This window comes from Engystomops pustulosus, chromosome 10, assembly GCF_040894005.1.
Source record: "Engystomops pustulosus chromosome 10, aEngPut4.maternal, whole genome shotgun sequence".
In the NCBI taxonomy this organism is placed as follows: domain Eukaryota; kingdom Metazoa; phylum Chordata; class Amphibia; order Anura; family Leptodactylidae; genus Engystomops; species Engystomops pustulosus.
This window is the reverse complement of record NC_092420.1, coordinates 53,245,698-53,266,125: the sequence shown is the minus strand read 5'-3', so window position 1 is coordinate 53,266,125 and position 20,428 is coordinate 53,245,698. Positions and strand designations below refer to the sequence as shown.

The following is a 20,428-nucleotide window of genomic DNA, read 5'->3' as shown; positions in this document are numbered from 1 at the left end:
ATGGCATTTTCTAGGATGCTCCAGTAGAGGCGGGAGAATAAAGTAGCAGCTCTGGATTTGTATTATGGTTCAGGATAAAGCTTGAAAGTTATTTTTACATTTGTTTCTTTGGGTTTAAACATTTTCCAGCATTCTGTTTCCTTTTATAGTGTGTAATATTTGTGCTTGGAGTCTGTTCTCTGTTAAATCCCTATCTGATGGCTCAGCATACAAGCCAGCTCACCTGCCCATCTCCTGGGAGCCAATCTGATGGATTTTGCAGAGAATTGAACATGGAATCCTTCAACGTATATATTACAACATGCAGAAACAGTGGGATGTTTTCATCTCATTTATTATGCGTTATTAGAGAAATTGTTTCCATTGCTGTCCTTTTTTTCATTTCACAGAAAAAAGTTGGGCCACTCTTTTGTGTCTGTTAAAAAAAAGTGTGCTAAGATAAAACCACGAAGGCCATCTAAAAATTAATGCCCTATTGTTATGTTATCTGCCCCTCCACTAAACGGTTTAAAAATAAGATGTAAATGTTTAATAAATTTTGGAAGGATAATTTTTCATCCCAGATAGGCACAGTGTAATTAACAAAATGCATTAAAGGGAACCTGTCTCCTATTTAGCTGGTGACTGGTTCCAATAACCTTTGCTATGCTGATTTTTAAAATGACTTTGTCAGCATTGTGAATCATTTCAGTAGATTGGTTTACATTACTGACTCCCCTACCTGCAGCATGCGGTGAGTACCTGGGGAGGGGCAGCTGCAGCGTGTGGTGAGCACCTGGGGAGGGGCAGCTGCAGCGTGTGGTGAGCACCTGGGGAGGGGCAGCTGCAGCGTGTGGTGAGCACCTGGGGAGGGGCAGCTGCAGCGTGTGGTGAGCACCTGGGGAGGGGCAGCTGCAGCGTGTGTCTCCTCATGCATTCTTCATGTACTCCGCCGGAGGAGAGGGGACTGACTGACTTCCCCAAGAACTCCTCACATGCTGCTGGCAGGAAACCAGATGATGTGAGTTATTATACGGTACAGAAAAGCTGACAAATCGCAATAACATAGGCCAGAGGTGGCACTCTGAGCTCTGTCAGTGGGCACTCAGAATATTGCCCCAAGACAGAATTCACCAGACAAGAGATTTAGGGATCCTCCTGCAGGTCCAGGAAGCCCAAGATGTGACAAGTTTAGCGTTATTTTAAAATGAAGCATCCGGATCTACCTGAGACTGCAGGAAGAGAAGGTGTGAACGGGGTCAGATTATCATTGGAGCTACTGCTCTTGGTTGTCAAGGGAAGCTCCAATGGAAATCCAAATTTTACCTTCTGTCAATGATATTGATTTCCTAAGTAACATTGAAAGTTGTGTTACAACAAGGAGCAAGAAGATTGGGATAAGTTACTGCCCGAATTGCTGTGTTGGCACTTTGCGATAAATAAGTGGGGTTGGGTTGCAGTTTGGGCACTTGGTCTCTAAAAGGTTCGCCATCACTGACATAGGCTATTGGAACCTGTCACCAGCTAAAAATTACATTTGTGGTTACCAGAATAAACTGTTTCAACAAAAATTTTATGTGTCATAGGCTCCAAAATTTCAGAGCTTGGCCACGTTAGTCTTTTGCTGCGTTGGTGGACCCTCCTAACCTTTGGACTATACAATGCAGACATATTTTTTAGCAAGGTTTTTTTTCTTGCTTAAAAGTGTGTCCTAGTCCAAAAAATACAGTAAATATTAAACAAGGTAAACTACTCTTCTATTGCTCCAGGAACGACCTCTTGCAGAGCCATGTAGGCACGAAGAATAAAAACCGGACGTCATTATCACACACAATGATGCATAATTTTTTAGCAATTATAAAAAGATTTCCTGTGAAAATTTACCCTGAATATCCAGCATAATAAACCATGGGCACTTACTTACAGATCCAGACACCGTGACTGTGGTAATCTATTATATTTGTTATTCATGGCCTCCTTCCTTCTAAAATCAACTTTTGAAATTATGCTGTTGAGCCTGGAGCGCTCCAGGGGTGTTGCAGCTTCACAGGCTGTTCTCGTGAGCAGAACATGTTTAGCCCCTCTGCTGGGGGGAGGAGACCTACTCTGCTGATTGTAACAGCCTGTGAAGCTACAACACTGAGGGGCTCAGGAAACACCCGCCAGAACCCCTCGGCTCATTAGAATAATTATAAAGGTTGATTTTAGAAAGGAGGCCATGGATAACAAATATAAGGAGATTTGCACAGGCACAGTGACTGAGGCAAAGTGTACCAGGTTTATCTATGCTTGATTTTGATGGTAGATTTCCTTTAAGATGAGTCCATTGTATTGAGGAGTTTCACACAAAACCCTCCTGCAGCCCTCCCACCTCCTGGATGCAGTCCTGTTTGATTTATGGAGCTGAATTAGATGGGTTTTTTTTATCCTTTTTATATCATTGATGTCTCATATTTTTATTTATCTTTTCAGGCAAATTATTTGGTATTTATGGCAGAACTTTTCTGGTGGTTTGAAGTGGTAAAACCCTCATTTGTACAGCCAAGGGTGGTTGATACTCAAGGTAAGGTTTCAGCGGATTAAGCACTAGATTATATTCATTGCATTTTCCAAGTAATTAGAAGTAGTCGTTGTAGGAGACCCCTATAAATTCAGCTTTCTGAAAAGAAGATTGTGTAAAATATAGTGCAGGAAATTATCAATTCTTCAGGAGGTTAGGGCTTTCACATTGATGTATTTATAAAGGGGTTATGCCAGTTATTACTTTTATCCCCTATGCACAGGAGAAGGGTACAGCCCCCAATCCCAAGACCAGGGGCCTGTAAGTTCCTGTTGAATACTTAGAATAAATGGAGCACTGGTCAGACATCATCATTCTTCATTCTTTTGGCCTAGATTGGGCCCCCTTATTCTCATGATCACTAGGAACTCTTGTTTCAATAACGGTTTTCTGTTCTAGTAGCACATAGGATCTTATTACTTTTGCAGCAGTTTAGCGCTTCTTTTACTCATCCTGTCGCTTTTTTTGTTCAGCTGCACTATATTTTATGTATAATATATTTTTTTCTTTGTGCATTTTGCTTTCAGGACCCACAAAGTCCTCTTCTAAATCATCACGTTTTAACAGGAGGCATACATTAGGAAGTTCTTCAAATCCAAGGTAAATTGACATTACTAATATGGTGGTGTGGTCACACAGAGGCGGTGGTGTGGGCACACCATAGCTGGTGAATGGTTAGGTCATCTGCCCATTACTAGGGAAGTGACTTGTAGAAGCAGTAATGGTTATGGTTCAGCGTTTGTGGTCTGTGTAATAAATTTGACACTCGTAGGGTACAGACCTGGAACCATTGATAATGTTTAGTATGTAATGCCCTGTTACGGTGCCAATAGCGGTAATACTGTGCCAGCCCTGGTGACAAATGCCACTGACTATACATAGTACTTAATGCATTTTGCCATCAGTTATCAGCATTATAATCCTGAGAACGTATTTGTGAGAAAATTGAATAAAGGCTGCATTCACACTACAGTATGGGGGACGTATATACGTCCCCCATACACTTCTATGGGCTCGCGGCGCCCTACGGGAGCGGTACGGTGCAGCACACGTGCGGCACCGTACCGCTCCATAGCCCGGGAAAAGATAGGACATGTCCCATCTTTTCCCGTATTACGGCGCCGCGGCCACACATCACTATGGAGAGGGCCGGGGGTGAGCTGCGCTCACCTCCTCCTCCTCTCCCCGCACTGCCGTGTGCCCGCTGTACTACGGTGCGGCAGGCTCACGGCAGTGGGAATGTAGCCAAAGGGTTACTTTACTGTCCCAGGTCTGATATATGAAGACTTCCTTTACATGACAAACTGCACAAAATATAACCATAGACCAGTCCTTTACTACTAATGACCTTTTTTTATTGCCATAATATTTGGTTTGTAGAAATTCATTAAGGAATAGTGACATTAGTAAATGTATTGTAATTTATCTTGTAGAACCCCACAAGATGAGCCAACGTCGCCTGGCCCAGGTAAGTTTTTCTCACTATTAGGATTGGTGATGGAAATTCTCATTATATATGATCTAGTATTGTCTACACCTTCTAATGTGTATTGTAAGGACCTTCTAATGTGTATTGTAATGTGTATTGTAAGTTATTGAACCTTGAAAGTCATGTTATGGTGACGTTACATTTATTTGTTCAAAATTTTAAAACTAAGAGCCGTGTTTTCCATGACTTGGTGAACAAATTACTCCCTGAAAAGCAAATTATTGATGGAAATCTAAATAATGAAATCTCTTCTATTAACTGTTTTTATTTCAGCTGTTATTCGGAGATCATCTTCAATGTCCTATGTGGATGGACAGGTTGGGACTTGGCCTAAAGAAAAACGGTGAGTTAAGTTGGCAATTGTTAAGGGGGTTATCAATAATAATAATCATGTCCCAAATACTTTTCTTTATGTGTAACCAGTGCTAGATCTCCTGCTATCAACCCAGGTGTGATCACTTCATCCAGTCAATGGCTGAATCATGAGATTCTGTTTTGTATGATCCTTACCATCACTGGGCTGCAATGAAGGGGAAAGGGAGAGAGGGACATTATTTGGATAATCCCTTTAACTACTTCAGGGTATCTCGGGACCAGAACTGAAACAATTTGTCCAATTTGCGATTGGGAACGACCTAAAAATACCCCTGTTAACCCCTATGTGGTTAAATATGATTGCTGTACCCAGGCGGCATGGGCACCACCCAAATAGTGCTGATCACTGCTTGGGCAGCCCACACACTATATAAAAAGTAATGCAGGATTTAGAATATATACATTGAGTAAACATTCAGTTTAGAACATAGAAATAATGTAGATATTAAAATGCACATTCTAATAGGACATAAATGATTCAATAGATGAAAGGTTTTCCTCTAATTGACTATTCTGAAGAACCTTCTAATTTGTAGAAAGTGCATAGTTTTAAGGATTTATGCCATTCTTGACATTCATTGTAACTGTTCCATGCCACTCACATTTTTTGATAACAAATCAAATAAATGTGATTTACATATATTCCAATTAAAATGTCAGGATACAGGATATGATGGGGCAGATTTATCAAGCTGTCTGAAAGGCAGAATATTTCTAGTTGCCCGTGGCAACCAATCACAGCTCCCCTTTAAAATATTCATAAGCCACTGATAAAATGAAAGCTGAGCTGTGATTGGTTGCCATGGGCAACTAGAAATATTCTGACTTTCAGACAGCTTGATAAATCTGCCCCGATGAGTCTGCATTTCCAATACTTGCAGACGTTTTTGCATTGTTTCACTGAAGAGATGCCAGTTGAGGACGTTGTTGACCTTTGGTATTGTTTTTACTTGTCCTCAGGATAGGTTGTCAGTATCTGAGGGTGGACAGTCGACTCATGCTCCAATTACAAGGGTGTCCCGGCATAAAGCAGAGCGGTGGTCATGTGCTCTAACTGCAGGCTCGGCTTAGATCCACTTCGGTGGATGCTGTGCCTTGAGTGACAGCACAAGGAGACATATGATTCCAAAATTTCTTTGTGTAATGCTGAGCCTGGTCAGAGCCTAGCCTATGGATAATTGTGGGCATGCAAAAAGTTACACAAATTGTTCTATGAATAAATATATATATATATATATATATATATATATATATATTATAATTTATCATGTATGTATGTGTATATATAGTTGCCCATGTCTTAAACTTTTCCCTCATTTTCCCTCCTTAGGTCATCAATGCATGGTGTATCTTTTGACATTTCGTTTGATAAAGAAGATGGAATCAGAGTGACAACCCCAAGCAGACCAATCCGGAGATCTGTTAGTACTGAAGGCTTCTCTCTGAACCTGACTCGTGTCCCAAAACACATCAGGAAAAACCTTTCCTTCCAACCCATCAATGGACAAGGGCAATCGGATAGCATCAATGAAGAATGGACGCATGTACCACAGAACTATGATGACTTGTCACCTACCAGCAACAAATGGGACTCTGATGATGGTGATCTCAACAGACAGCCCAATGGCCCCCATGAGAATAGGATAGCTGCAGATGAACTGGACGCTCAGATAGATGCTCCAAGTATTGAGGAAGCCCTTGAAATCATTCACAACCCAGAGAAGACTACTCCTATCATTAGCGATCAAATAAACAATGGCTTCTTTCTTCATAACGCTGATATAAACATTGGTGTATTACCTCTATGTCTTACAGAGACTAATTTAGATATTCTAGATAAAAAAGGATCCCAGAGCCCCGTTACTGACAACACAGAGGTGGACACTGGAATACATGTACAATCGGAAGACATTCCAGAAACGATGGATGAGGACTCCTCTTTGAAGGACTACACTGTTAGTCTAGATTCTGACTTAGAAGACCATCTAAAGTTACAGCAGGATTATGGCATTCACATAAATAATGTTAGGGAATCGGTCAGTCCTTGTCCTAGCTCTGTTAGCGGCAAATCACAAGCTGGCAGTACAGCTTCTTCAAGTTCTGGTATTAAAATGACGAGTTTTGCAGAACAGAAATTCAGAAAACTTAATCATGGAGATGGTAGGAGCAGTGGAAGTAGTTCCCAGAAAACTACCCCTGAAGGTTCAGAACTAAATATTCCTCAAGTGGTTGCACTTGGCCAAATCCAAGAAGTCAACTCCCTTCCACAAAGCAAAGACACAACACAGCTCTTGGCTTCTGAGGTGGTGCAGCTGAGAATGAAATTGGAAGAAAAACGGAGAGCTATCGAGGCGCAGAAAAAGAAGGTAGAGGCAGCGTTTACACGTCAACGGCAGAAAATGGGGAGAACCGCGTTTCTAACGGTTGTTAAAAAGAAGGGAGATGGAATCTCTCCCCTACAAGAAGAAGCTGCGTCTTTAGAAAATGAAAAAGCCCATCAAGAAGCCTCTGCTGAAAGGGGACTGCGACCTTTAGCTACTGGCATCCCATCCCTAAAAATAAACCGCGATCAAATATCATCCAGATGGCTTAAGTCTCCTACAACACCTGTAGATACTGAAAAATCTTGGAGTCTCACAAGCCCAAGTGAAGAAAACATGACTGAAGTCGATGTAGGAGAGTACACCAAGTCTATTGAAAAACTAAATTCCTCTCTGAATTTTCTGCAGCAGGAAATGCAAAGATTGGCATTACAACAGGACATGTTAATGCAGATGAGAGAGAAGCAAGCGTGGGTTATCTCTCCACCACAACCCTCACCACAAAAACTACCCCAGAAGGAGACAAAACCAGCTACCAAGCCTTCTGTAACATGGTCCCCCATTCCTTGCTTCACTTTGGAATCTCCACGACAAGCTCACAGATCTCCTCAAAGCTCCCTCAAAAAAACATCATCTTTTCCTGTAAAAGCCCAAAGGATACCTCGCCCCAATGAGCTTAAGATAACTCCTTTGAATCGCACTTTGACTCCTCCACAATCTGTCGATAGCCTTCCGCGCCTACGAAGGTTCTCACCAAGCCAGACACAAACAAGATCTTTTGTTTACTTTGGAGATGATAGAAAACCTGTAAGTCAGGATGAAGAAGCTAAAGATGCATCTATTATGGGCGAATGTTTAAATAGTGAGACTCCAGGGAATGAGGGCTTTGACAAAGTTGAATCGTATAAATCTTCTCATCCCACTGAGAAGGTTGTGGAAGTGGAGAAAAAACCCATTGAATCAACAGTGTCTGAGGTGTTGTCTCAGCCTATAATAGAAACTGTGTGTGTGACACCCAATGATGAAGTGTTCAGCCAGAGGAGCTTTGCCACCGCTAAAAATGGCAGCCTTATCGAAGTCCCGCTTTCAAAGCTTCAGCCGCCGGAGTCTGAAAACATTGAAGCAGAAGCTGAGAAAGAACTGATCGCTGAGGACCAGAAAGTCTGTTGCGGCTTCTTCTTCAAGGTTTGTATTTTTTGTTGTTTTATTAATATTTTACCTTGTAATACTTTTCATATGTGCATTCAGTGCCTATAGGTCCTGGAAACACTTCCTTTCATAGGAATAAAATATTTTTAGATCTAGAGGACTAGCAATATTCATGAATTACACAGACCCTCTTGATCTCTGAAATCCGTTTAATGTATAATACCCGATTAAATTATAACTTGTGTAAAATGTTTATTATTTGCAGAGACACCATAATTAGCAATTTACTAATAATTTTTTACAATTATGCGTTACCTTGCTGCAGGATGATCGCCAAGAAGAGAATGATATGGCGGCAAAGCGAGCTGCTCTTCTGGAGAAGAGACTAAGGAGAGAACGTGAAAATCAGCAGAAGAAGATGGAGCAAGAGACGGAGCTGGAACACAAGAAGGAAGAAGCCAGGTTAGTTAATGTGCCTAAGAACAGAGTGAGGAAGTGTTATTCACCTGATGAATAGAAGCACATGCCGTTCATGCGTAGACAGTAAAAGATGGCATTGGCTCTTCTCGTCAGAGTTTGTGTGGAGTTCACCAAGTCATGAAAACGGATGTGAACAATGGCACATGACCTTTATAGTGTACTTGCAGTACATGGTCAGTGTGCCAGGGGCATAGAAGTACTTACACTGCTGGGGTTTAGCACACCAAATATATTCTGCTCACCTCTGCCCATTGCTGCACTGGAGAGAAAATAAAGTTGGCAGCGGTCCATTCCATCAAGAGGGGTCTGCATGAACCTCCAGCGCATGCACAGAGTGCAAGGCATTACATCTGGTTTCACTGCGCAGTCACACAATACCCACAGCATGAGCAGTGAAGAAAGCTATAGCATTTACTGATTTCAATTTTTCAGTGGTATTAGTTTCTTATTTACAAAGTGCATGTGCATTTACTCCAAGGCTTCTGTGTGTAGCATTGAGGAAGGAATGTAAGGTGATAGAACGTTACAGGAAGACTGTGACACTAAATTCATCAACTCGAGGACCTACAGGACACAGCTAGTGGTCTCAAATTACTAAGGGTTTGTACAGCAAAATCAGAAAAGCTTTAATTGTAAAAAAGGGTAATTTGGTAAATGCAAAAGTATCAAAAATGGACATGAACATCTGATAATCTTTATGAGGATATAGGATGCCAATGCGTATTATCTGCATTCATACAGACGAAAGTCGGAAGAGGAACGTAGCAAGAAAGAAGATGAGAAGGCGAGACGCGAGTTTATCAAACAAGAATACCTGCGCAGGAAACAGCTGAAGTTAATGGAAGACATGGATTCTGTTATTAAACCTCGGGTTACACTGAACAGAGCAAAGAAGACCAGGCCTAAATCCATCCACAGAGACCACAACGTGGAATTGCCCCGAACACCTACTGGTGCACCACCAGGTATAATACAGAACATATAATGTATAAATATATAAATATAAATAAAATATATTTAATATAAATTACTTTCCATTAATGGGGACAGTCCGAAGTAGCTGTGCCCTTGTAAGCTTCAGCATCTGGTGATGTGTCCTCAGAAAATTACCATTGTCCATGGTATTTGTTTAAAAATAATTCTTGTAACTATTTAATAAGACTCCGATGTTCTCTTATTGACCACTAATCCTAATAATAATCTGAAACTTCCTGTTTTCTGGAGATCACTTTTTAGCCATTATTATGTCAGTAAAGGAAAATAAGTGTTTGGAGGGTAAAATTAGTACTACTTATAGTTCTTGGAAAGACAATGACTGCATAAGCGTTAACAATATGCAAATCACTCTGATAATTGCTTATGTTCATGGGTAGGTTTTTCTACAATCCTAGAGTGTTTTTATGGACTTGGAACCAAAAACTCAGCTAATTAAGAGCAATAGAACTGAAAGTTTTGTGATTTATTATTTTTCTTTACTGAATCCCAATTCTACCAGACTTGTTTTGCTGTAACATGGGTGTCTTTTTTGGATTGCTTTTCTTTAGCTTCCAGCTTTTCCCTGGCCTCGCTGAACACGGGTGACAATGAAAGTGTGAATTCTGGGAAAAGAACTCCAAGGTGATAACCTTTCCTAACCAAATTAAAAAAATGTTATGGTCCAAAATACAAATAATGGTCCCTACATTTGCTTTCTGTTATGTTCTATAATGTTATATTTTGTATTTTTAAATATTAAATAAAAATTTCAGTGCTCTCTATGAGAATTGTTATTCGTTTCAGGTCTCCATTTAGAAACAAGCCACCTCCGTTCGTTCCACTCGTCCGCACACGGAACATACTCTTTCAATGCTGCATAGAGGATAATTAGGAAACATAGTGTAGCCTGTTTGCAAATTTAGCCCATAAAATCTTATTTTAGAGTACCGTATATACTCAAGTGTAAGCCCAGTTTTTCAGCACAATTTTTGTGCTGAGAATTCCCAACTCGGCTCATACTCGGTTATACAAAAAAAGAAACTACTCACCATTCCGACTGCCTGGGCAGCTCCTATTCATCTTCATGCCACAGGTCCGCGACAGCTCCGTGGCTGCGCCTCTTCTGTTTTCATGCTGGCCACAGGTCCACGACAGCTTCGTGTGCACAGCCCAGCTGGTGCACAACTGTGATATCAGCCGCTGCTGACATCACAGAGTGCGCTGACCGAGCCGTGCCCACGGAGCTGTCGCGGGCCTGGTGCTGGCACCTGTTGAAACCCTTGGCTTATACTCAAGTCAATAGGTTTTCCCAGTTTTTAGCGGTAAAAGTAGGTACCTCGGCTTATAACCGAGTCGGCTTATACTCGAGTATATACAGCAATCACATCTAGGGTTTTCGCTTCTCAGCTTCTTACGGGTTGATGCCAGATTGGCTTTGAAAGAGTATGGTGCCTTGTTTTCTAAACGGAGATCTGAAACAAATAACATTTTTCATAGAGACTACTTTGGATGCAATTTTTTTTTTCTATTTAATAAATAAATAAATTAACTTCAATTTGAGGGGATTTTTTAGAACATTACATATTTTAGATTGTTGCAATGTTGAGGGTTTGAGAAGGAATTAATATTCCTATCCACAGGTTATTAGGGTTTTCCAGCACTCTACCATGGACATCAGAGGTTTGCTCAGTACCTTTTGTTGTGGTCAGTAGCTTTAATTTTTGACTTGTAAATGGAAATTCTAATCTTTTTCCCCTCCCTTTGCATTGTTTGACAGCCCTTTTAGGTCTGAGTCGGTAGAAGGGTTTCTGTCTCCTGGCCGTTCTGGAAGTCGTAATGGGGAAAAAGACTGGGAAAATGCTTCCACTACATCTTCAGTGGCCTCCGCTACGGAGTACACAGGTTAGTGGCCGCTACACTAGGAGTCTCCAGCCTTGCATATGTTCAGCGTTGGTGAAAGGATGGATATATTGAGCTATATTTTGTGCCCTGTGTGTAGTATAGAACACCTTACCTGCAGTTCTGGGTCTAAATTTGATGAAAGGTAAAATCTGCATGGAGGTTTTATGTTGCTGATTTTTCATGGGTATCCTACGAAACTCCAAACACCTACCCGTAGCTTTATATGCAGTCTGGATTGAGAGTGAGTTAACCTTGGCACAAAGGCTTATGTGAGTGATATGATATATCATGAAGCATTCTATATATTATAAGCTATTCTCTATCTTACTATCTTACATATCAGTGCATATATAGTTTCTTCAGTCTTGCTACTTTTTATTTACAGGACCAAAGTTGTACAAGGAACCAAGTGCTAAATCTAACAAGTACATTATCCAGAACGCTATATCCCATTGTTGCCTGGCTGGTAAAGTGAATGAAGGGCAGAAGAACAAGATTCTGGAGGTCAGTGCTAAAAATGTAATTGTCATGTGATAAGATCTTATCAGGGGGAGGGGCAATAAAATGGTTTGGGAGTTTTATTTATTTCTTACTGGGACCTTGATCGAGGGATTTCTTCAGACATATTTGAAGCCAAATTTTGTTTCCAACACTTTTGTGTTGTGTGTGTTTGTTGTTTTTTTTTTTTGCTTCCCTTGAATCTGCAATATGAGTTTATGAATTTATGCCCAGTACGTTTGAATAAATAATTTGCAATCTTCTTATCTGTGTGTGAAAAACTTGAATAGTAAATATTATAGTGGTGGAAAGCTCAATTAAAATATATTCAAATTTTCTACTCTTCTTTCCCAGGAGATGGAGAAATCGAATGCCAACAACTTCCTGATCCTGTTCCGCGACTCGGGATGTCAGTTCCGTTCTATATATACTTACTACCCGGAAACGGAAGAGATAACCAAGCTGGCAGGCATCGGACCGCGTTCCATATCGCGTAAAATGATTGACGGTCTCTACAAATATAACTCTGATCGCAAACAGTTCAGTCAAATCCCAGCGAAAACTATGTCTGCCAGTGTTGACGCTGTGACCATTCACAGCCACCTATGGCAAGCTAAGAGACCTATGACCCCCAAAAAACTTCTTTCTTCCAAAGCATAGCGGTGGCTGGCCAAAACATTGAGCCTCCGGATGTTTTATGGAGAGGGCAATTACTGGTTGCCGGTGAGACTTGTATTGAGTGAACACAGACACTTCCTCCTGCTGTCTTTACACACAACTGGAATGTAGGACAGGATTGACTATGGGTGGGTTAGGGTGGGCAATGCAAAGGGGTGCAAGGGAGGGGGGTTATTTATCACAAAATGTTTTTGACTCACTTAATTGGGAGGGTAAGCTGTATGCTTTCTTCATGGGGCATGTGCGGTATGACACTGAAGCACTGACGTTTGTCCATGTTAGGTGAGTGGTATTACTCGACATCTCTTGCCTTATATATTGTTGTTGTTTTTTTGTTTTTTTTATTCTGCATTTGCGTGTTTGCAAGATGATGTTGAGTTCAAGGATAAATTTAGGAATTTTTTTGTCTATTCTATATTGGGATAAGGGCGTAAAATGTCCGTTGGTATCACTGCCAGGAAGGGTGGCACTATATACTTTACTAAGTATTTCCAAGCTCTCGGGCAGTGAGAGGATTGTGGGCTAAGACAGCTTACCTCAAAAATGCAAGCCAGTAAGCATGAATTGGGATGACAGCATTACTTGCTTTATATTTATGTCTCCAGGTATGACAAGGAAATGGCGTATTTGAGAATTCTCTCCAGTCTGACATTCCTAGCGTGCAGCGTGCTTGTTATACAATGCTCGGTCCATGTCTCCTCTTATCACCTCATGGAGAGTGACTGTGTCTGTGCTTAGTTTATTAGTTTTTTTTTACTGTTTTCATTTTGTATTTTATTTAGCGTGATCTAAAAAATAACTGAGATTGATTGTCGTTGGGGTTAGTGCTAGATCCTTTATATACGGGCTAAAACTGGTCTTAGCAGTTCAATGCTGTCTGGATCTCCTGACGCAGGATTTTGCTTGGTTATATTTATTGAGACCATCCGCTGAGTGGACACGTCTAGGATGTCCCCGGTGTGAAGAGCCCTGCATTTATATTACATGATGAATATTACACTAGGAATGTACAAGAGCCAGCAAGGTGAATCGAGTGCCAACGTAAGCAGTGTTACAAGACGATAGGGTATAACACTAAGATGCTGCAGACGGGGCCGTGCATCCTGTCTCTCTAGTTGCATGCACTTTCCAGGATGAAAGGTAAGCGTGGCTGTGGGTGTCTTTTATTATTATTATCCATTTCGAGGATGAGAATGGTTGTTTTTATGAGATTTGGTGTAAAGTATTTCATATCATGTGAGAATTAACAGTTTTTTTAAAGCTAAATGCAAAGATAAACCATATGGTCATTACATTTTGAATAGTGTTTTTCACTCTAATATCTATTTTGTTATATATATAAGTAGGTATGTCGGGAGGATGGGTTGTACATTAATTTAAATTTTTTTTTTACTGAACAGAGATGGTCAAAGACCAGCAGAATGTAATTTAGTTTATTTACACTGTTACCAAAAAGCGAAAAAAAAAAAGGACATGTATCTACGGACCAAGGTATAGGAAATGGGGTAGTAGTGAAAAATTGCAATGTATCATCATACATTACAATTTTTTTCCTTAATGTTTACCAGGTATGTTGCTGGGGAGGGAGAATTCATTACCTGCCTCCGAAATTCAGGCCTTTTGTTACTGTGTTGTTAGGGAGGGGGTGATACTTTCATCAATAATTCAGCCTGTCCTTCAGCATCTATAGAACTCCACACTAAAGTCATGAACCATAAGCTAAAAGATCCCCCCGTTGTGATGCTTGGCACTGTAGAACTAGATAAAACACACTTGCAGAATTTCCTGGGTCCTGTTCTTTCCTGTTCAGTCTCCTGATCTGAGGACAGTTTCTAGATCTATATACAGCAGGAATCACAATCTTTCTCCTTCTGCTGGTTATACCTCTAGGCACGCAGCCATTAGTATAATTCGCTTTTCGGTCCACCTGTATGCACAGGTAACAGTTAAAATAGTGCCAGCTGTGAAGTTCATCCGGCAGATGCAAAGTCCATATTTCTGTATAATACAATGTATATGGTGCATAGTACATAGGATCAGGCCTGTTTCCACAGGCTCCACCCTTTGTGTGAAGGCAGCCTTAAAGGGGTATTCCCATTTAGGTAAATAAATGTTATTGTTTATATAATGAAAAGTTATACAATTTTCCAATATATTTTCTGTATCAATTCCTCGACACTTTCTAGATCTCTGCTTGCTGTCATTCTGTAGGCGGCTTCTATGTTTACTTCCAGTGGATAGAAATCTGTCCATGGTAACACAGATGCGCAGCCACATGACCGTACAATAATCAGAGCTGGAAGAAGAAAACATAGAAGCTTCCTATACTATGACAGCAAGCAGAGATCTAGAAAATAATGAGGAATTGATACAGAAACTGTATTGGAAATTTGTATAAAACTTTTCATTGTATAAAACTTTCATTTCAGTATTAATTCGCTGTGATGGGAACACCTCTTTAAGCAGTCAGAATAAAAGGAAAGGGGAGAAAATAAATTATCTAGCTGGTATTAACCCCCTCTATCCCATGGCTGCCTCTCTGATACCTCTTTACAACACTAGAAAGAGCTTCTGGCTTTACAGTTCCCCAGATGAAATGTTAACCATTATTATTTATCTGGTAAAGAAACTCTTCTTCACCCTTTTCTGTAACACTTTACTAATACCACATTTTTGTTATTCTTATCCTATATTTTTACTTTATATCTACATCCAAGTTAGGGGTAATTAAATGATGGAATGGCAAAACATATATAAAACCGAAGTCCAGCACCTACACAGATCAGTGTTAAAGATTTATCATCGTTTGTTTTGCTCCTAATCTCTGTTATAGGACACTCCCAGTGTCTACTTAGGACCATTACATTTTTTAATGATATGAACTGGGAAACATAAGAAAAATAGAGAGGTGACGAGTACTGTTTGTAGAGCTAGCTGGACACAGACAGATGCCTCTATACAATTTGTGGTTGATAAAAATGACCATTGTTTTGGATGTCACTGCAATCTTTATAGACCATGCAGTGGGAGCAGAACTTCATTCTAGAACCGGCGCCTGCTGCGGAAATAACTGTAGTCCCCAGGGGTCCAGGCAAAGTCTGGATGAAGTAGTTATACTGTACCAAATACAAGGCTATTTTACATGATTTGCTAGCACAGTAAGGGTTAAAATAGTACCAATATAAAGAACCACAAAAGTCAAGCCCTCAATCATTGCAATTCGTGTCAGAATTTTGTAAGGGATCTTAATTTTAATTTTTATTAACTGGCTAAATCGTAATAATGTTCTAAACTTTTTTCAGTACATTATATGGAACACTAAATTATGCCGTTTAACGTCTTACTCAGACCACATAAAGCAAGCCCTCGTATGGCTGTATTGGCAGGCAAAAAGCTATAGGTTTTAGAAATCTGTAATGAAAAATGGCTGGTAGCTGGTGCCCATTGCAGTTTGTATCTTGCCTCCCAATATTCATGAATGCAAGAATACTGCAGTCTTAAAGGTACCAGTGTGACCCCTTGTCTGCCAACAGCACAATATATGGATGAGCTGCGTACATTTATATCATCATCCCCCAAAATATCAGGCCCTGAACTAGGTCATACTGTGGCGTTAGGGGTAACTTGTATGTGAGCATATCATGCAAGTGCTGTTATGTTACATTCCCTTTTAATTTATACTGCCCTAAACGTCATTATATATTCTAAGTATAAAACTGTCTTTTAATGTATTAAAGTTTCTTTTCTTATGTTTTCTTTTTGTGAGTATTATTACTTTTATATCTCACTGCCATAGCTATTTATGCAGTATTATCATTTTTTTTTTAACAAAAACGTAATTTTTCTCTTTTTAACACATTTTATCTTTCTGCAGTGATTCAGGATCATTTGTATGTCGTTCTTCTGTCGCACACTGCACATACAGTATTGGGTATCCAGTTTTAACTCTTAGGTAGCCATAGCGCTGCAAAAAGTAGAAACCTGCACATTTCCTTAAAGAGAGAGTACCGTTTATGGAATGTTTTATGGTGTAACACAAATTATATGACTGATGTTTCAACATCTCCAATGGCATCCAAAACCTTTAGATGACTGACATTTTGTATGAATGTTCACAAGGACGTGTTTCATTAACATGAATCTGTGTCATATTGTTTGCATGTACATGAGATCTAAACAATTGTGTAGATACTATGTATATTGGTGTGTATGTACATATATGTGATGGGTAAGAGGAAACCTGCACATTTTGCTTGCCTTGTCATCACTGCAAGCAATAGAAAATAAAAGATCTCTTCACTGCATTGTGTTCAAGGGGCATTTTATTTCTGGTCTGTGGATTGGTTCCAAATAAAATTGTGTAATTGCCTAATTTTGACAAACTATTTGCCTAACTATTGCCAATTGACCGCTTTCTGCATGCACGATGGTAGATGGATGCCTCTCAGCTTCTGCTCTATAACATGCTGCCTGCAGATCTGATTGCAAAAATATCACTGGACAGAACCAGCAAAAAGGGTAACACTTACTGATAACATTAAACTTACATTACAGGTCACTTCACAGTGGCAAAACCTGGTGCGGTTACAGAACATGCCAACAAATGGACCAGAAAGGAGTGAGAATGAGAGACCATGCCGGGACCCTCGCTCTGTATTCTTAGCCTTAAATAAATATATTAGTCTTTATATAGCGCACACAGATTACACAGCCCTGCACAGAGCTTACCAAATCGGTTACTGTCCTTTAATGGGCCTCACAATCTAATCAACCTGCCAGTATTTTTTGGAATGTGAGCGGAAACTGGAGGAGCCAGAGAAAACCCACACAAACATGGAGAGAACATACAAACTCTTTGCAGATGTTGACCCTGGGACTTGAATTCAGGTCCCCAGCGCTGCAGGGTTGTAATGCTAACCACTGAGCCTCCGTGCAGCCTTTTAGGTAATTCTTCATCTACTGACCTTAAAAATAATAAGGTGGTGCGAAATGCATTTGAATTTGGAGGCTCGGTCCTTCGGCTGTAACTTGAGAGGTCCAGTGTGCCAGAATTAAATTCTGCACCAACTAGTAACTTTGTAGATTTTAGATATAGGTTGCACCAATTTTCTGGTGGAAGTCATCGGAAATGTGTGATCATGGCATGAACCAAAATTGGAACTTGTTTTTGCATCAGTTGTACACAACTTGTCTAGCAATACCACTTTTTTGACAGGGAGGTCAGCCCTAGTAAAGGATCGAATCTTCAGATACTTACTGGGAGTATGGTGCAGAGCAGGAGGAAAGAGGGGGCTGAGCCCACCGGTAACACCCACGGTAGGTGCTGGCATCAATTGCGGATGTTAAGCACGTAAAGAAAAGCTGCCAGAGGCATTAAAATCCTGGTGGAACGTGGGCGCCGCCATTTTGGATTCGATCGCCACCCCCTGTGAGCTCATTTGGGGGGGGGGGGGGTTAGTTGCTATGACAGCCTCGGGTCATACGGAGACCCGAGGCTGTCTCATTTTAACCCATTCATAACAATGTGCAATTTGTATGTTTTTATGCCCGAGGAAAATCTGTTTGAGATTGTATACTGCTACGCGTTTCAAATAAAAAATACATCGTTTTAAGAATTACCTGAAGCGTATACATCGCCTCCACTTCTTAGTCTCCGATCATCTCCTTGCGTGCTTGTACACTAAAACTGATATATAAATATAAATAAACAGTAAAAATTACAAACCTTTTAGGTATCGCTGTGTGCCAAAATGTCCAACCTATCAAAATATAATAATGGTTATTCCCGACGTTTAGAAAATGGCCCCCGTAGTTAGAAGTGCCACTTTTTTGCCATTTTGAAAAATATTAAAAATTTTATAAAAAGTGATCAAAAGGTTGTACAGTCCTAAAAATGGTAACATTGAAAACGTCATCAAAATTCACAAAAAATTAAAGCACCCACAGCTTTTTTTTTTTTTGTAAATGTATGAAAACATTATAAAAGCTATACAAATTTGGTATAAAGTTGTATACAAAGTTTTTTTTTTTTCTGCATCTATGTCCTTTAAAGATGCTGTAAATATATAAAGCAGTCAAAGGGGACAGTACCTTTCCATCTCCAAGACCGTAAACCCGAGTGGAGGTAAAAAACTTCCTGCGTGCTCATTCCTACGGTGCAGCGTTCGAGCAGGTGGATTTGCTTGTTTGGTCTCGCGGTTCTAGGCGGATTGTAGTGCAGGTCTCCGGTCTTCCGGCTCAGAAACCACACTGTTCCACTATCGTACCGTTCAATTCCACATGGCACCAATAGGGGACAAACGCAAATAGTACAACAGGGTTTTCACTATTAAAAACTCTTTTTAACCCCTTAGCGCTCCGTGGCGGATATATTCACCACGGAGCTGATGCCGGCTTGGCTCTGGATCTGAGCCGAACCGGCATCGGGAAACACAGGGTGCCAGCTGTAACATATAGCCGGCACCCCAGTGTAACACCCGCGATCGGTGTGGGCTCCGATCGCAGGTGTGTAACCCATTAAATGCTGCGGTCAGTCCGACCGCGGCATCTAACGTGCCTCTGGGGGTTCTTTCCCCCACGATCACCCCCCACCGTTTTAGGGGGCGCTGATCTCTGCTATGGAAGTGCTGGGGTCCGATCTGAAGCGTATACATCGCCTAAAGTAAATAATTATTTAACCCGTACGATGAACGCCGTTAAAAAAAAAAAAAACTGTTGAAAACCCGCCAGAAATGATCATTTTTACCTATTCAATCTTACAAAAAAATGTAATAAAAAGTGATCAAAAAAACATATGTACTCCAGAATGATACTGGTGCCAGGTACAACATGTCCTGCAAAAAACTAGCCATCAACCACCTTCGTAGCCAAAAAAGTAAAAATGTTATGCCACTTGGAAGACGGCAATGCAAAAATGATAGATTTTTTCCCCACATTAGGGTTTTATTTGACAAATTTAGTAACATGTAAGAAAATATATTCAAGTCTGGTATCCCCGTAATCGTATCAACCCATAGAATAAAGATAACATGATTATTAGGTTAAACGGTGAACACGAAAAAAAAAAAAAGTAAAAAATCCAGTACAGAATTGATGCTTTTCTACTCCTCCCCTCAAAAACGAGTTCCTAAATTTTCAAAAATAGGTGATACCAACCCCAAAATGGCAACACGGGAAAAAGCATCTCATCCCCCCAAAAAATGACATCACATGGCCCCAATAACGGAAAAGCTAAAATTTTATAGCCTACAAAAGGGGGCAATGAGAAAACTAAAATCCTGGCAGCTGCAGGGTGCTCCTTCCCTTCTGCACCTCGCTGTGCACCCATAAAATAAGCAACGTCCACGTGTGTGGGGGGGGGGGGGTCTGTACTTGGGAGGAATTGCAGAACAAATTGTATGTTGGGTTTTCTCTTTTTATCTTTTGGAAATGTGGCAATTTTAGTTCTAACTGAACGTATAACCGGCACAATTTGACCTAAATTTCACCTCCATTTTGATTCAATTACTATGAAGATCTCAAGGGGTTAACAATTTTCCTAAAAGCTGTTTCTGATAGTTTGAGGGGTGCAGATTTGAAAATGATTATATAGGAGGTTTTGATGCTAAATATGTAAAATTTCATTCAAAACAGTATTTATCTGCAAAAGAGTAAATTCTGAAAATGCTATTCAATTTGTAAGCCGTGCGACATCAAAATAAATTATCCAGACATATCAAAAATTATGAAAATGTAAAGTAGACACATGGGAAATGTTATTCAGCAACTTATTTAGGTGGTAAATCTATCTGCCTGAAAATGTAATGATTTCGAATTTCAAAAAAGTGAAATTTTTCAAAAAATTCATAATTTTTTCTTTTTTTGGAAAATAAACGCAAAACTCATCAGCCAACATTTACCACTAAAATGAAGTACAACATGTGGGGAAATAACAATCTCAGAATCGCTTTGATAAGTAATAGTTTTCAAAAGTTATAACCATATAAAGCGACGCAAGTCCAAATCCAAAAAATGGGGCTGAGC

General features: G+C 40.2%; 1 protein-coding gene across 2 annotated transcripts in view; it reads left to right on the top strand.

Moving 5' to 3' along the window:
* The window catches only part of CAMSAP2 (calmodulin regulated spectrin associated protein family member 2), a 60,882-nt gene extending 44,106 nt beyond the window's left edge, over positions 1-16,776 (top strand). For both annotated transcript variants that reach the window (XM_072127895.1, XM_072127896.1), the window contains 11 exons: positions 2,452-2,542; positions 3,067-3,139; positions 3,973-4,007; positions 4,302-4,371; positions 5,734-7,909; positions 8,199-8,335; positions 9,095-9,318; positions 9,898-9,970; positions 11,106-11,230; positions 11,616-11,734; positions 12,083-16,776. In XM_072127895.1, the coding sequence (XP_071983996.1) occupies positions 2,452-2,542; positions 3,067-3,139; positions 3,973-4,007; positions 4,302-4,371; positions 5,734-7,909; positions 8,199-8,335; positions 9,095-9,318; positions 9,898-9,970; positions 11,106-11,230; positions 11,616-11,734; positions 12,083-12,388 (3,429 nt within the window). In that variant the 3' untranslated portion in view covers positions 12,389-16,776. The remainder of the gene's footprint in view (positions 1-2,451; positions 2,543-3,066; positions 3,140-3,972; positions 4,008-4,301; positions 4,372-5,733; positions 7,910-8,198; positions 8,336-9,094; positions 9,319-9,897; positions 9,971-11,105; positions 11,231-11,615; positions 11,735-12,082) is intronic.
* Positions 16,777-20,428: the final 3,652 nt, after the last annotated feature.